Source organism: Tamandua tetradactyla, chromosome 14, assembly GCF_023851605.1.
Source record: "Tamandua tetradactyla isolate mTamTet1 chromosome 14, mTamTet1.pri, whole genome shotgun sequence".
In the NCBI taxonomy this organism is placed as follows: domain Eukaryota; kingdom Metazoa; phylum Chordata; class Mammalia; order Pilosa; family Myrmecophagidae; genus Tamandua; species Tamandua tetradactyla.
The window spans coordinates 82,273,131-82,290,571 of NC_135340.1; the positions used below are offsets into that span (position 1 = coordinate 82,273,131).

A 17,441-nucleotide genomic window follows, 5' to 3' on the forward strand; every position below is an offset into this window, starting at 1 on the left:
GTCGGAGAGAGAGAGCTGGTTACAACCCATGTGATTTTAGCAATTGACATTACATGTCTTGGCCTCAGGCTTCTCATCTGAAAAATGGGTTAAATAATTCCTGCCCTGCCTAACTTTACTGCACTAACCCTCTTAATGTGTTAGGAGATACTGAACATAAACACAATGCATGAACCACAAGCTCTAAAATCATACACATATTTTAAAAGATTGGAAGAGAACTCATAAACATCATAATAGCTGTGTTCAATGGGTAGATAATTTTTTTAAAAACTTTCTGTAGAGTTGGTAATTTTATAATTTTAAAATCAATTTAAATTTCAGATAAGACACAGTATCTACTTATAGAATGAAAACAACGTCTATTCAAAAGGAAGGGGTTGGTCTTTTTAAAAGCCCAAGCCTGAGCCTGCTATCCCCTGCCCCAAAAGGGTCACCTGAGCCCAGGGATTTAAGGACACAGAATCTAGGGAAAGGGGACACTAGCTGAGGGTCACACGACGGGCACTGGGAGATGTTAGGGTGGAAGGCTAGACTAGGGAACCCACGTTACTTGTTTCTTAGTGTGAATGAATGGTGATAAGAAAATGATTTCAAGAGAAGCCAGAGACATATTTTTATTCCAGTGGTTATGCTCTTTTTTTTTTTTACATGGGCAGGCACCAGGAACTGAATATGTATTTATTTTTATGGCTACCTTCTATTTGCGGCAAGCATTACTGATTTTCCATTTACTGCAGTGAGATAATGTTCCCTTTTAATACATGTTAAAGTTACAAAACAGTGAAGTGTTCAGTGACTGTATAAACGGTATAGGGATGGCCACGATTATAAGGTGGCTTGTGAATGCCTGGACTTTGGTAAACACTGCTCTCATTGATTATTGGTTCCCTCAGAAGAAAAATTATTCTCTAGATTATCCCTTTATTAGAAATTAGCATAAGTACAAGGGAATTGCCTCGGGGTCTAGCCTTCACCATCAGTGCCAAAAAACATGCACACATACCCTGACGGAGTGAGTTAATTAACTGCACATGTGCACGCCCCACGCCGAGGCATATGGTCCCTTTCCAACCCCTGGGCTGAGTTTATGAATAGCATATTTGTACATGTACTATATCTGGGCATGTGTAAAAATACATACCTTGGGCATAATCAAGGTATGCTGTTTTAGATGTTTCTTTATTCTTCACACAGTGTGCCGGGACATGTGAGCCCAGCTTATTTATAGATGAGGGTCACTTTTCAGAGGACTTGGGGGCAAACACTCCCAGGAACTGGCAGCTCTGGCCTCCTGGGTGAGGCCTGTGCTTTCAGAGGATGATGCCTGGGCTAAATATCGGGAGAGAAGGTCGGGACCCTGCTGATTTGCTGAGAGACCTTGGGGAGGTCACGTCTCTGCTCTCAGCCATGGTTGGAACACCTCATCTCTTAGCCTATTGTCAGCATGAACTTTCTAGAGCTAAGTGGTCCCTGCCCTAATTACCGCCCGGAGGCCTGTTGGGCATGACTTCTGTGCCCCAGAGTCCGACAATTTGGGTACAAGCTGTGCAACCTGGGGTGAATTACTTCCATCTCTGATCCTTAGTTCCTCATTTAACAACACAGATAATATCATCTAACAAATACACAGACCTGTAAGGTCGTGCATTATATATTAAATGGGGAAAAAAAATTGCACACTAATTCCATTTTTTTTGTTTTGCTAAAAAAGATGACTGGATGGGGGTGTGAGGGTAGCTCAGTGGTAGAATGCTCGCCTGCCATGCGGGAGGCCCGGGTTCGATTCCCGGCCCTTGCAGTTCCTAAACAAATGATCTGAATTTTTAAAATGGAGCTGCTAGAGGTATAAAGTAAAAGTAAATAGAGGAAAATATGAAGAAAAATACCTTCCTCAAAAGATGATGAGTAGGATTAAATAAGAAAATATGTGCAAAAGGCTTAGCACAGTGCCTGGCCCAGGGTAAGCTCTCATGAAGCAGTGACTGTTATGAATTTCAATGTGGGGAGTTTCCCTGGTCTCTCCCAGCCTCTCCGGGGACTTCCAGGAGTGGATTCTTCCCCAGCCCATGCACTCTGTGTCCACGGGACTCCCAGAAAGCACCTACCCCACAGGGGTGAGAGGACTCACATTTAGAAAGGCACCGGAGTTACAATGTCGGTGCTAAGAAGGCCAGGCCAGCTTTTCGCAGCCTTATGACCTAGAATGCTCATTCATAGGCTGTCAGTTCGGTTCTGCTGCAGAGGGGGCTGGTGGGCACATGAGTCTGGGAAGTGAAACAAGTTCACTAGGTTTTTCAGTACAGTACTTCTCAGGGCCTTGCCAGCTCCAAGAGGCAGATTTTTTTTTTCTTTTTAACTTTTTTATTGTATAATATAACATATATTAAAAAGGAAAAAAGCAACAGTCTTCAAAGCATTCTTCAACAAGAAGCCACAGGACAGAGTCTGTCACGGGCCATATCCCCCCATCCCAGGCCCCCCATCCAGCTGCTCCACGATATAGGCGGCCAGAAGGCGTAACTATTTTTGTATCATCACAATCAACTTTTTTTTTTCCCCTTTGTGAAAAATAACATATATACAAAAAAAAGCAACACATTTCAAAGCACAGCACCACAATTAGGCATAGAACACATTTCAGAGTTTGGCCTGGGTCACAACTCCACAATTTTGGGGTTTTATTTTTATCTACTTTAAGATACTGGAGACCAAAGGAGACATCACTTCAGTGATTGAGCACACACACTCATCTGCCAAATCCTATCCTCTCTGCTTAACTCCACCATCACCCCCGATCCCTCTGTCCCTCTCCTCAGGGGTGCCTGGGCCACAGCCATTCCAACTTGCTCATGTCAGAAGGGTCCACCAATAACATGGGGCAGGGAGATGGAACCACCTGAAGCCCTGGAGAAGCTGGGCCCTCCAGGCTCTAGGACCCATTTGGTCCAGGGACCCACCCGGAGGCTGCAGGCCCCCGAAAAGCCACCCTAGTGCATGGAACCCTCATGGAACCTTATATATTGTCCTAGGTGTTCTCCAGGATCAGCTGGGATGGCCCTGGTCAGGGCCTGGCAGGTTAGGACAGGAAGCAAGGTCTAACTGAAGCCTGCACAAGAACGACCTCCAGAGCAGCCCCCTGAGTTCACTTGAATTCTCTCTGCCACTGACACTTTACCAGTTACACTTCTTTTCCCCACTTTAGTCAGGATGGAATTGTTGCTCCCTTGGTGCTAGGGCTGGACCCATCCCTGGGAGTCATCTTCCACACCACCCAGGAGACCCTCACCTCTGGATGTCATGTCCCACGTAGGGGGAGGGCAATGACTTGACTCTCAGAGTTGGAATCAGAGACAGTGAGGCCACATCTGAGCAACAAAAGAGGCCCAGAAGCACTCCTAGGCATGCCTATAGGCAGGCCAAGCCCAAGAGGGAGATTTACAGGCAAACTTTCCCGACGGTATTTGAATACTGAATACTTTTTCCAAGAAGCATCTTATGGGACTGATGTTCTACAAAGAAGACACTTTGTGAAACCCTGATCTAATCCAACCCTTTGATTTTATGGGTGGGGAGAACGAGGCTGGGTGAGAAGAAGTAACTTGCCAAGGGCCAAAGGTGCCAACCAATCACCAAGGTCAACAGGATCTCTTCTATCTTGACCTCTTGCCCTTCTTCCTCCTTTGCAACTGTCTCAGGGATGTTTCCTGTGGCTTTTCTACCTAGAGGTTTCTCCTAAACCTTCTGTACCTTTGGGAAAAAATCAGAGGAGGTGGGACAACTCAACATAGTTGAGAGAAAGTCCCAAGGAAGGGAAATCTGGAAACTAGCTTTCTAAGCCTACAGAATCTCACCTCCAGCCAGGGGAGAAGGAGAGCAAGTGAGCTGGTAACCACAGCTAAGAGATGTAGAGAGAGGACCGTGGGGTGGCCAGGAAAAGCCTTTGAAGACTACATTTCCAAAGATGTAGGAATCCATGGGGTGGTGACTGTCATGAGACCAACTCAGAAACCGCAGATGCAAATGAGCCCCATGGGTTCTTGGTTACATGCATATCTGGATCTCAAAATAGGGATCGAGGATGGGGTCCAGCCTCTGCTTCTCGCCTTCCCTGGGATGGCTTCGCCAACCTACTGCCTTTGCAGGGAGAGTGGACGGTGGAAAAGGAGGGACTCCATAACCCGTTTATCGGATGGCTGAGCCCCTCTGGGTGGAAGTGGGACAGAAACTCTGGAGGAATACTGAAAACCCTCCCAGCAACCTTGGGGCCCTGAACAAGCAACAAATACTCTGCCAGTGAGTCACGGTGTGGCCTTGGATAAACCAAGGCTGGACCTCAGTCCACTTCTCAATAAAGCAATGGATGGACTAAATATGTTCTGAAGGACTCTACTTCCAGTCTCTGCCCAAGCTCCAAAGCGTGGAGGGTGGCTTTGCTCCTAGGGAGCAAAAACTTCTTGCCGGGTTCTCTTTGGGACCAGAAATGACCTGGGTGTTAGGCAGTGGTTGGCAAATGGAGTCTAGACAAACAGTCACTTTGATTCTGAGCACCCTGGTCCCAAGTGCATTACAGGGCCCTCTCTGCCCTGCTCACAGCGGCCCCCTTCCCGCTTCCCACAGGGCACTCACCGAGGCTCCTCAGGCACTGTCACCTGGTCCTTCTCCCACGTAATGATGGGTGCAGGCAGCCCTTCGATGTGACATTCAAACCGAGCTGTCCCGTTCTCCTCCACTGTCTGAGACTCAGGGTGCAGGGAGAAGCCTGCAAGTGCTGGGGGTGAGGACGGTGAGACGCAGGGACAGGGACAGGAGAGGAGCACGGAGAAAGGGCAGCCACCGTGAGCAGACACAGAATCAGAGTAACAGAAACAGACAGCAGAGCAAATTCACATCAAAGGAGACACACACGGGTGAAGAGAGGGGGCAGGGAATAAGAAATGGTGATTACTGGTCAGATGTTGTAGACAGAGTGAGTTCAAAGCCCCCTGCCTCACACACCCTGATGGTCAGACTACAGTGAGGGGCACCTTTCTCCGGGTGACCTGTGCCTGCCAGGAGCCCCCCAAGGGGTAGGCTGGACAGTGGGGCTTGACTGCACACACTCGGCCTCCTGCAGGGGTGAGGAGCATCCTGAGGAGGCCTCGTACCCTGACACTCCAACAAGCCTCTCTGGTGGGCTTCCTGGAGGAGGGCAACTTTCTAGACTCCAGACTCCCATGGGAAAGAAAAGGAGGAGGAATAGGGAGTAGAGGAGGAGGGGAAGGAGAACAGACTACACAACAGTGAGGGAAAAACAACATCAGGGAGGGACCTACTGAGCTGGCTGGGAGGCAGGTAAAGGAACAGTGGCCTCAAGAAACAGGCATTTGGGCGGGCCACGGTGGCTCAGTGGCAAGAATGCTTGCCTGCCATGCCAGAGGACCTGGACCTGGGTTCGATTCCCGGTGCCTGCCCATGTTAAAAAAAAAAAAAAGAAAGAAACAGGCATTTGTGCAAGTAACTATACATCCCCAGTCTCCTGGGTCTCAGTCCTGGCCCCAGATGTAGGCACTTAGGCAGTGCCACGGTGGCTCAGTGGCAGAATTCTCGCCTGCCATGCCAAAGACCCAGGTTGGATTCCCAGAGCCTGCCCATGCCAAACAACAAGACAACAACAACAAAAAACAGACACAGGCACTTACTGGCGAGCTTGACCACAGCCGCCTGGCTGGCCACCACTCCGAAGGAGCCACGGGCCAGGCAGGAGTAGCTGCCTTCGATGAGCCCTGCAGTCCCCTCGTCACTGCCATTGGATGCCAGCGGCTGGGACAGCCACAGGGAGCTGTCAGGCAGCAGGTGCAGGTGGTCATGCTCCGGCAGGGGGCCCCCGTCCTTGCTCCAGGTCACGCTGGTAGGGGGTCCGGCGGCAGCAGGCCCCAGACTACAGTTGAGCACCACGGCCTGCTGCGGGCCCAGGACCACGCGCCGCGGCCCTGCTGCGCAGCTCAGCTCCACCGTGGATGCCGGGGACGACGACCGCTGCCCTGCACGGAGGAGCAGCACCAGCTGTCAGCGGTCACCGCCTGTAGCCGCCAGCCCGAGACGCCCACCCTGCTGGGGCAAGTCGCTGAGCTAGCGTGCTCCTGGATCCTGGCTGTGCCCCTCACTACCTGTGAGCTTGGGCAAAGTGCGGCGCTACTCCCCACCCATCTGGTAGATTTATTCGTCCAGCGGCATCATGATAGCCAAAAGGTGGAAACAAATGTCCATCAACCGATGAATGAATAAACAAAATGTGGTATATCCATACAATGGAATAGTATTCAGCCGCCAAAACGAATGAAGTTCTGCAACATGCTACAACGTGGGTAAGTCTTGAAAACAGGAGGTTGAGTGAAAGGAGGCAGCCACTAAAGGCCATGTATTATATGATTCCATTTATTTGAATTGTCCAGAATAGGCAAAGCCATAGAGGCAGAAGGGAGATTAGCAGTTGTGGGGGGAAGTACTATTGGGTACAGAGTTTCTTTTTGGAATTGGATAGTCGTATTGGTTGCACAACCCTGTGAATATACTAAAAACCAGTGAACTATACACTGTTTTGGGTCCTTTTATTTTTTTTGCTTATTATTACCCACATCGTTCCATTTTTCTTTTTATGAGAAAGTTTTTAGTCTCCCCTTTCTGTCTTCTTCAACCCTTCCTCTCCCCTTCAACCTCTAATTTGCTTTCAATCTCTGCAAATTTGCTATTTCTAGTTATTTCTTATAAGTGACACCATGCAATTTTTGTCCCAGTATATCCTGCTTATTTCACTGAGCATCATGTTTTCAAGGTTTTTTCGTATAGCAGCATGGCTCAGAACTTCATTTGTTCTTATGGCCGAATCACACATTGTGTGTATATACTGCATTTTGTTGGGCATTCATTTATTGATGGACATTTGGGTTGTTTCCAATTCGAGGCTTTGCAAATCATGCTGCTATAAACACTGGTGTGCAAGGATCTGTTTGCAACCCCCTTTTTACTCTTGTGTATAGACCTAGAAGTGGGTAAATTGCACACTTTAAATGGTGAACTTTATGGGATGTAAATTATATTTCAGTTAAAAAAAAAAAGGCACAGTAATAGCTTTGTCATTGAGCTGTAGTAGCATTAAATAAGAAGATGCGTGAAAAAGGAGTATAGCACCGTGCCGGGCCCAGGACGGGGGCTCAGTAATATCCCTCTACCCCCTGGAACCTTACAGCTTGTCTCAATCACAATTACCCAGCCTAAAATATAAAATGGGTTAGAAAAATACCATATTCAAGAAACATTAAAAACATACTATGAGTGTGAGAAAGTGCAAGTGTGTGTGTGTATAAATAAATAGATATCCCAAATAAACAAAACAAAAATAACTTCCAGCTGATTTGTGGAGGCACCTAGACAAAAGGAAATCAGACCTCCCCTCCCCTCTGTCAATGGACAAAGCGAACAGACCCCGATGGGTAAAGCTAAGTGCTCCAAGGTAGGTATTAGAGTCAAGCTGGCTTTTGCGCAAGGAGGTGCCCAGGGCTCATTCCAGGCAGCTGGGGACAGAGCCCTGGGGGCCAGCTGCCTCTTCTACCCCAGCAGCTCTCCGACCCCTAACCCTAACCCTAAGCCAAGCACCCTTTCTTCCTTTGGCTAATCTGTCTGCGGTCAGAACCCACTTCTCCAGACACCCAGTTTAGGGCTCTCTTCTCTCCTGAGGCCCCAGAAGAGGCTGCAGACACCAAGGCTGCCCTTCCCACAAAGGAAAACGGTATCCCAGGTCAAGGCAGAAACACCAAGGCAAAGACAAGATGTTTACTATTTCAACTATCTCTCTTTTTTTGGGGTACATGGTCCGAGAATCGAACCCGGGTCTCCTGCATGGAAGGCGAGCATTCTACCACTGAGTCACCGTGCATCTCAGCTATCATTTTAATGGGACTCAGCAGCCAACATTCATAGAGAGATGATTGGTTCTCCTAGTTGTGCCTCCCATAAAGTTGACCTGCTGCTTCCCTGTCCCATAAGAGGCCAATGGTCCATGGTCCCTACTTAGCCTCTGGCCCGACTCCTTGCTTTGAGGCAGAATGAAATGTCTGAGCATGAACTAGAGGCACAGGTGAGGACAATGACCCCTACCGATTGCAAGGCAGCTCTGTGCTGGCTGAGCCACATGGGGACATGCAGAAAGCAACGTGACCCGGGAATCGGGAGACCTTCAGTTACAGACTTAGCTCCATCACAGTCTAGTTGTGTGGCCCTGAGAAAGTCACTTCCCATTCCGGGCCTCAGTTGGCTCCATGTAGCGGGTGATCTCTGAGATGCTCTCATTTTATGATTCAGTGACCTGGACACACCTATTCCTAGACAAACATATAACACCATCTAGACACATGCACAAAACCACAGACACCAACTTCCATGTGCTCCTCAATCTCTGCCACACTCATCAATCCCTGAACACACATCTGCTAATGCTTAGAACTGCTGCAAGGCAGCAGGTCCCTAGGTTCCCTTCCCGGTCCCCCAAAGAGGAATAAAAATAAGAGGTGACACGTCGCAACTGGCTGAGACAAGGAGGCTAGGGCTGAGGCCAGGGTCCTGACACTGCACTGTGAAGGATGAACGGATGGATAGGGCCTGAACTGGGCCTTTACCTTTCTAAATCCCTTAAAAAAATCTGCTGAGCACCTCCCATCTGAGTAAGTGTACTCACGCATTACCAGCTGGGACAGCGAGGAGAAGGCGCCCCTTGTTTCCCCCAAGTTTCCATTCTAACTGGGGAAACCAAACTGGCATTCACAACCCTGCAGGCAGTGTGCTGTGGGGGAAAGAACATTTGACCTTGGGACAGAAGCTCAAGGTTTCCCTGATGCTGCTCCACCTACCAGCTGCGTGGCAAGTCATTAAACCTCTCTGGGCCTCAGTTTCCACATCTGTGAAATGGAAACGATACTATGTAGCCTGTGAGGATTAAACAAGCTGATGTATGTCAGGGCCCCAGCAGAGCACCTAATGGACATCACTGAGCAAACGGGAGCTCGCTCTTTAAAGGAACTTCATAAACCGCACAGGGCCATACAGATGCCAATCGCGGCTCTTAACATCCAGCCCTCTCTGTCTTGAAGGCCCCAGGTCCTGTGACTCGAACAAGGGGTGGGAACGCAAGCCCGGGCTCTGGGCCCAGTGGCTTCTGACCACCCGTTCCAGCCGCTGAGCAGTCGGTTCGGGTTGCAGGGGAGAGAAAAGCCCTGCAGGACACAAACCCCAGAGCCCTCTGGCAGCCTCCCCGCCCCCCTCAAAGCCTGTCCAGGGCTTGGAAAATCCCCTGCCGCGCTGAACAAACAATGTGAACAGTTGGGGCCGCAGCAGCTGCTGGGTATGTCAGCAGCCCGGGCGCTGGGGAGCAGAACGGCGGCCAGTGCCGACGGCGGCTGGCTGGGGAGCCCGGAGGAGGCTCCAATTCCCTCCCTGAATATTCATGGAGCAGCAGATGTCTGGCTTCCCCAGCTCTGAGGAGCCCGTGAGAGGGAAGAGGAGCCCTGGGATATAGATGCGGGAAGAATCAGAGTCTCCTTCAGAGAGCAAAAGGGCTGTCCCAGGAGCCCGGGAAGGCCTATTTTAGGAGAAATAGCTGCGAAGCCCGAGACTCCTCACTTTACAGATGGGGAAATGGAGGCCCAGGGGAGATAACTGCACGCGAATGAGAGGCTTCTCTCTGCCCCGATGCCCAGACCAACTTCTGGGCCCAGGTGAGATGCAGCTCAGACGCCGGCGACTCCACTCCCCAGGAGGAGATTATCCTAAGACTCACATCACAGAGAGTCTTGGAGGACACTTCTTCATGCTGCCTCTCAACTACACAGACAGTGGGATGTGCTGGGACAACCTTTGGCCTAGGAGACAGTCTTGAGCGCTAGGTCCGGTCATTTGTCATATAACCTTGGATAAGCCACTTTCCATCTCTCAGTTTCCCCAATCTGTACAACGAGAAGTCTCCGCATTTCTCAAACATTCTCACTAAAACTCCCCCAACAGAACAGGAGAGTATATTCACAAGGCTCAATGATAGCCTGAAATGTTTTTAGTTTTTCCTTCTGCTCCATAACATAGCAATGGTTGCTTTAATATGGACACGGTTCCCACACCACCAAATCTTTTCATAAAAGTGATGCTCCAGAAAGCGAACCGTGGGTGTCCAGTGGCTTCATGGCCACCCATTTCCTGCCAGCCCCCAGCCCCCTGCCACAACTGGCTCCCCAAAGCACCTCCCACGAGCGTCTCTGAGACGCTGGGTGGACTCACACCAGGTGCTCAGGGGACATTTGCTGCCCTTGCCTCGAGGGGACTTCCCTCTCTCCCAGCTCCTTTTCTTCCGTCTCCTCAGTGAGACCAGAGACATAGAACTTCTATGCTTGGGAGCCCTGGGGCTCTTTCTCAATCTCCTTTGTCTGACAGATTATTTTTTTTACCCACTTACAGGATAAATTAGATTTGATGAGGCCAAGCAAGAACCCGGACAAAAAGAGCTGCTGAACCCCAGGGCCAGCTCGTTGCTGTTTGGTGGGATTAGCGGGGCCGCGGCGTGAGCCCATTTTGCAGTGAACCCTCAGGAAAGGGCTGTGTGAGTGGGAAGGAGGATGAAGCCAAGATGTCTCATCCAGTAAGCTCAGAACTTACCACAAACATCAATGCTTTGTCACTTCTGGGCCCAGTGGAGTTACAACTTGCTTTCAGGTGGAGGGGCAACTCTCCATGACACCATCACCACTGTCCTGTCCCAGGGGACGCAAGTCAGTTTCTTCCAGAAACCTCTCTGCTCCTGCAGCCTGGCCACCTCCCACTTCACATAGAAGCCCTGCCCACCAACAGCTGGAAGGAGAGTTTGGGACGGTTTCCTAGGATACAGGGAAGGCCGCAACCCTCTCTTCATCTGTAATCCTGAAAGCTAAACTCAGCCTGTCCTGGCTCCTGCCTGTGCCCTGTTCCCTGCAACCGTCTGCCCCCAACATAGCAAAGCACCTTCCGTTCTCTAAAAGCACATACCTGCTTCACACGGTGCTTGTGCCGCTCTGATGAGAAGAACAGTGCCCTGCCAGGCTGATTTAGATCCCTCTTCTTTAGCTGTCCTGGGTGCCTCAACTGTCGCACTCGTCACTTACGGTTTTTTTTTTTTTTTTGTATGCTGTATGGTGGGGTCGCATCACTTAGGTTTTGACTTGCCTGTCGCCCCAGCAAGACCACAAACTCTTGGAATTACATCCTGGTTGGCTTTTTAAATACTCAGTGCTCAGAACATGCCTGGCATAGCAGATGTTCAATAAGTATTCCCTGAGTGGATGAGTGGACAAACATGCAGAGACACACTCAAAAAGATATGATGCAAGGAAACCATATACCTGGTAAGTGTTTAATGCCCAGAATATATAACAAAATCCTACAAAGCAACAACAAAAAGACAAACAACCCAATTTTAAAAATGGGGAAAAGACTTGAACAGACATCTCTCCAAAAAAGATAACAAATGGCCAATAAGTACATGAAAAGATGCTCAATATCATAAGCCATCAGGGAAATGCAAATCAGTGAGATACTATTTCACACCCACTGGAAGGCTCCTATTAAGAAAAGAGAAAATTACATGTGTTGAAGAGGCGGCAGAGAAATAGGGACCCTCATGCATTGCTGGTGGGAACGTAAAATGGTACAGCTGCTGTAGAAGACAGTTTGGCAATTCCTCAGAAAGTTAAGTATAGAATTATCATATGACCCAGCCATCCCACTCATAGGTATATACCCAAAAAAATTGAAAATAGGGATTTGAACAGTTATTTGCACACCACTGTTCACAGAGGCATCATTCACAGTTGCCAAAAGTTGGAAGCCACTCAAATGTCCATCAACAGATGAATGAATAAATAAAATGTGGTATGATTTCATATGATGAAATATTTGGCCATAAAAAGGAATGAAGTTCTGATACATGCTACAACATGGATGAGCTGTGAAGACATCAGGTTGGGTGAAATAAGCCAGATGCAAAAGGACAGATACTGCATCAGCTTACTGATGTGAAACAATCGGAATATGCAAATTCATAGAGTCAGAAACTAGAATACAGGTCATCAGGGGCTATGTTGGGGTTGGGGAATGCAGAGCTAAGGTTTAATTGGTCCAAGATTCTGTTTGGGATGATGAAAAAATGTTGGCAATGGATGATAGCAATGGAGGCACAACTTAGCGAGTGTAATCAACACCACCGAATTGTACACTACAAAGTGGATAAAATGGGAAATTTTAGGTTATCAGAAACAAACAAACACACAGGACTGTACAACACAAAGAGCGGACCCTAGTGGAAACTATGGGGCAGAGCTAGTTAATATAATGACAATAACAATGTTTCATCAATTGTAAAACAGGAATGCAAAATGTTAAGTAAACCCTGTGTGAGAGAGGATATATGGGAACTCTGTGCTGTCTGCATGACTTTTCTAAAAATCTACACCTATTCTAAAATTTAGAAAAATATATATTACAGAGTCACTCAGACTTTTTCAAGCTTCAGTTTCCTTATCTGCAAAAATATAATACCTCCCTTCAGGGGTAGAGATGATGTGAATAATACATGTGGAAAATGCCTACCATATTACATGGCATTGAGGAGACACCTAACAAATGCTTAAAAAGCAGAGGCAGAGAAGCAAACCCACACCGCAAGGAAGTCTGTACTTGAGCATTATGAAGGCTGGAGAGCTGCCCACCTTCCCTGCTCGCCTGCGGTGTGGCTCATATAGCTAAGATCACCCTCGTGCATCTTTCTATCTTTGCACACTCCGCCATGGTCCTACAGGCCATGTGGCAAGGTAATGGGCCCCTTTATCAAACCATCCACAGACCTCAGATCCAGCAGCAGCTTGTGCCTGTCACGTGAGAGACAGCTTACTGAGTCTCTGCTTCCTACAGCCCCCTGAACTCCAGGATTCCTCAGCCTCATTCATGAGGCAGTAGTAGTAGCTGGCAGCCTGGCTGGCCCCAAAGACGAGGATTTGATTTCTCTGCATGGGCCGTGCCCCAGAACATCCTGTTTGGTTTTCTTTCTCCTCACCTTCCTTACCCCCCTCCCCCTACCAGGATGGTCCTTCCCCCCTCAGAGTCGCTCCTTCTCTTCTCCATCCCAGGGAGCTGGGAGCCCCCAAGCCTGCCTGCAATGACATCTGTTCTGCATCTGGAATTCTGTGTCAAGTCTGGTTGTGATACATCAGAGACAGGGGAGGCAGGTTGGGGTAGATGGAGGTGGGTGGATTCCAGAGCCCGAACAGACTATGGGGGGCCAGGCTCAAAGCTGATACCATCTCATGAGGGGCTGCGGTGCAGAGAGGGTGAGCACAGGCCCATGTTTACCACATACTGGGACAGGGTGGCAGCTCCAGCCTTGAGGTGGAGAGTCCAAGAGCCAGGAAACTAACTCTACCCCAGTTCCGTCGTATCTGTGTAACTTTCAGAAACCACTTCTCTCTGGGGGGCTCAGTTTTCTCATCTGTAAAATGGGGTCAAGCTAAAATTATTTCTAAGCTCCTTTCAAAAGGGGTTGACATTTGATAACACTCCAGTTCTGAGATCACTTAACTTGAAAGTGTTCATGAAAAAGAAATGAAAGGAAATGCTAATTTACAAGTAAGTGTGTGATTAATGGGGCCATGAAAGTACATATAGACTCAATGAAGGTTTAGATAAGTCCTGGATGGGATGCATTACTAAGGGAGACTTGCCATGTTTGACCTGGTTTCTGGTCTCTTCTGTGCGGTCAGGAGGATCACCCCAACTGGTGGAGGGGGGTCTCCTCTGAGCCTCTGGGCTGACAAAGGATTGGAGACAGAAGTGGTGTATGGGAGCTTCCCAGCCAAGGAGAAAGCAACTCTCGTGTTCTTACAGCCTCCTCTATTATTTACCTCTGGCTCCCTCACCCCACACCCCACCCCTTTCTGACTTAGGTGGAAGGGAGAGCTCCACTTCTGGCAGGTGGTAAAAAGGGAGAACTCAGCATTCTAACCCCACACTCACATACAGGAATCCCATCCCATAAGGTGCCTCCCCAGGTCCCTATCCCACTCAAGAGTGGCATTCGGGATGAGAAATGGGCAGACCCTGGCACTATCCTGACCCTATCCTCAGCCCTCCACCCTGCACCCCGTGTTGAGGTTGCTGAAGCATCTATTTATTCTTGACTTTTCCTCTCCCTCACGCCTTACAAATTTAATCTCTTCTCAAGCCCTACTGCTTCTGCTTCCTATATATCTCTAGAATCCAGCCACTCGGGCCAACCCAACTGCCAGCCTGGTAGCTGCCACCATCCTCTCTTCTGGATTACAACAGCCTCCCAAGAAGCTGGAGCTTCCTGCCTCTACTCCCGCCAATCTTCTCCGCACTGGCTGGACTGAGCTGGTGCAAACCCGATTTTTTTTTTTAATTTTTTTTTACATGGGCAGGCACCAGGAATCGAACCCGGGTCCTCTGGCATGGCAGGCAAGCATTCTTGCCGCTGAGCCACTGTGGCCTGCCCCAAACCCGATTTTAAAACCCGCCAGTGGTTTGCAGGGCTCTCAGGGCAGAAACCTTGGCAGGGCTGACAAGGTCCCTCATATCCTGGGTCCAGTTCTCCTCTTCGCCTTTTCTCATGGAACTCCATGGCCGCTGTCCCACCTGCTCCCACCTGTCTCACCCCCACCCATTGCACTCTAAATCCCAGCCAGATTTTGTTTCTTTCAGTGGTATAAACTAAGTCACTGCTGAGTGTTTGCACATGCTATTCTCTCTGGAAAACTTTTTTCTATCACTCTCCCGCTTGGCTAACTCTCCCGCCACCTTCAGCTCTGTTATTTATCATTTCCTCTGGGAAGGCTTTCCTGACCTCCCCAGACTGAGTTAGGGGCCCTCCCTCCCAGAGTCTTCTGCAGCATGGCACAGCATGACAACATGTTCACCTGTCAAGTCTCCTCCAATACAAGACTCAAAGCTTTGTACCAGGGACAATGTCTGCATCCTTATTTGCTATATCCCAAGGCACCAGGCACATGCTAGAATGGTGCTCAGTAAATATTTGTTGAATGAATAAATGAATGAATGACCTCCATCTGGATCAGGCTGGCTAATCAGAACTCCACTGGAGCATCCCCAGTCCTGCTGAGCTTTGCACATTCGAAGTGAGGTGGCTGGGTAGGAGGGACAGCAGAGTGGTTGTTTTGGCCACTCGGCAGCCAAGGTGAACCCCAGCTGGGTCCCCGCCTCTGTGCCATGCAGTCTCCAGAGTAGGGGCAGGTCAGGTCTAGAACACAGGCAAGCTGAGCCCCTGGCCAGAGGCCCCCGGTACTCAGTGTTCGCAGCTGCACTTCCCAGTTCTGCTCCGAGTTTGCTGGGTGACCCTGAACTCGTTCCTGGAACTTGGGGAGGGGGCCGTACAACGATTCCTTGAATTTCCGGGGCTCCAGAAGGACGGATGCTTCTCTGACACTTCCCGGCTCCTTCGCCCTGACAACCCCGGGCTCTCCACTCCCCCGGTCCAGCCTCCCAGCTCCTGCCCACAGGCAGCCTCCAGCAGCGCGTAAACGCAGAGACGACGGTTGCTCGCGGCTGGAAAGCGCGTGTCTTTTCCGGGAGAGAAGGGGTCCCAACAGTTCCCGCACCTCTCCGCCCGCCGTTTGGATTTCTTGGAGATGGGCCTGGGGCCGGACAGGCTGAGGCTCCTTCCCACCCCCCACACTCCCCGCCTCCCCCTGCCCCCCTCCAAGCCTCGCTCCCACGTGGCCTGGCTGAGTCTCTTCTGGAAAGCCGCAGCAGCTGGAGAGAAATCCCCCTTCCCACCCCCACCTCCAAGTCCCTCCCCGACTCGCCCCGGACACATCCTCAGCTTCCCCCTCGCCAGGGAAGGCTGGAGCCGGCGAACAAAGCGGGCAGCCCATCCCCCTCACTATCCCACCACCTACCCGCCCCCCGGGCCTGCCCCGAAAAGCCCACAGGACCAAAAGCAAGAGGGCTGGGGGTGAAAGAAGGAGCCCTGGACATGTTCACATACTCGGGGACTCGTCACCCCCTCCTCAGCCCTTTCTCCAGCGTGGACAACTGTGACTCTTCCCCCCGACATCTACCCCGCGCTGGGGGTTGGGGACTGCAGGAGGTCTCACTGACCTCGTCCGCCTTTCCCTGACCGGCCCCTGCCGGGGGTGTGTGGGGGAGCAGGATTGACACGCGTCCCATCCCGAGAGCGAGTGTTGGACACGCCCACGAAAGCAACTGTTTTCCTGCCCCCTCCCCCCGGCCACCGCGGGGCCACAGGTTTGGGAGAACACTCTTCCCCCCCCCCACCCCCGCCCCAACCTGCCCCAGGGACCACACCCACCGGGCAAAGCTGAGCGGGTCAAGTCCCCCTCCCCGTCAGTCCAGAATCTCCCATCCTGGCCCCCACCACGGGGCAAAGACGCTCCCCAAAAGCCAAGGCCAAATATTAGCTCAGCTGCATAAACACAATTACACACGCACCCGATACAAATGGAGCTGCTCACACCTCCTCTTTCTCACACGCATACTCTCAACCCGGAGAGACTTTGCGGGCAGCGCAGAGCCGGACCCCCGCGAGCCACCAACGCCGCAGCCACCAGCCCCGCCGATGCCACGCCGCGACCGTGTGGCACGCACTGCGGCCACGTAACGCCCCGCAACAGCACCCCTCCCCCGAACACACCACACACACACACACACACGCACACACACACACACACACACACACGCACACACTCCAGACTCCGTAAACCAAGGGCACACACCCCCTGCGGACAAGTACGCGCGGTAAACGCCCCCGGCCGCAGCTCGCGGAACCCCGCGCCCGGCATCCCCGGCCCAGGACGCGCCGCCCGCGCCCCACGGCCCCCGCACTCACTCGGGACCCGGGACCCACGCCCGCCCCTCCGCCCCGTCCAGCCCCGAGCGCCGGCGCACGCACCCGCCGCAGCCGCTCCCGCCCGTGCCGCGGCGCCCGCCCTTACCGCGCGCGGTCAGCAGGCAGAAGGTCAGCGCGATGAGCCCCCGGCCGCCGCCAGCGTCCCTCCGCGCCATGGGGCCGGGCCCCGGCCGCCGCCGCCGCCGCCGCCGCCTCCCCACGCCTCGGCCGCCGCCGCCGGGGGAGGGCGCGCCGGGCGTCAGTGGCCCGGGGAGGCGCGGCGCCGCGGGCGGGGGCGCGGCCTCGGGGGCCCGGGCCCAAGTGGGGGCCGGCGCGGGGGCCGGGGCCGCCGGCGCCTCGCCCGCCCCTCTATCGCCATCTTGGGCGAGCAGCCCGGGCGGGGGCGCCCACAGAGTGCGGCCGCCACGGCCTCGCCAGGCCTCCTGTCCCGCGCGCCGCGACCTTGCGCAGCGCGGGCGCTCTGCTCTGCTGGAGTCCGCGCCCCCGTGCC

General features: G+C 51.6%; 1 protein-coding gene and 1 non-coding gene across 2 annotated transcripts in view; one reads left to right on the forward strand and one right to left on the reverse strand.

Annotated features, from left to right (window-relative positions):
• Positions 1 to 16,883, reverse strand: part of IGDCC4 (immunoglobulin superfamily DCC subclass member 4) — a 39,968-nt gene extending 23,085 nt beyond the window's left edge. Inside the window, exons 1-5 of the mRNA XM_077126740.1 lie at positions 16,835 to 16,883; positions 16,534 to 16,688; positions 15,368 to 15,716; positions 5,682 to 6,023; positions 4,630 to 4,771 (exon numbers count right to left, since the gene is read on the reverse strand). Coding sequence (XP_076982855.1) covers positions 4,630 to 4,771; positions 5,682 to 6,023; positions 15,368 to 15,716; positions 16,534 to 16,688; positions 16,835 to 16,883 — 1,037 coding nt within the window. The remainder of the gene's footprint in view (positions 1 to 4,629; positions 4,772 to 5,681; positions 6,024 to 15,367; positions 15,717 to 16,533; positions 16,689 to 16,834) is intronic.
• TRNAG-GCC (transfer RNA glycine (anticodon GCC)) lies at positions 1,731 to 1,801 on the forward strand. The gene has a single exon. It is a non-coding gene; the product is annotated as a tRNA-Gly (tRNA).
• Positions 16,884 to 17,441: the final 558 nt, after the last annotated feature.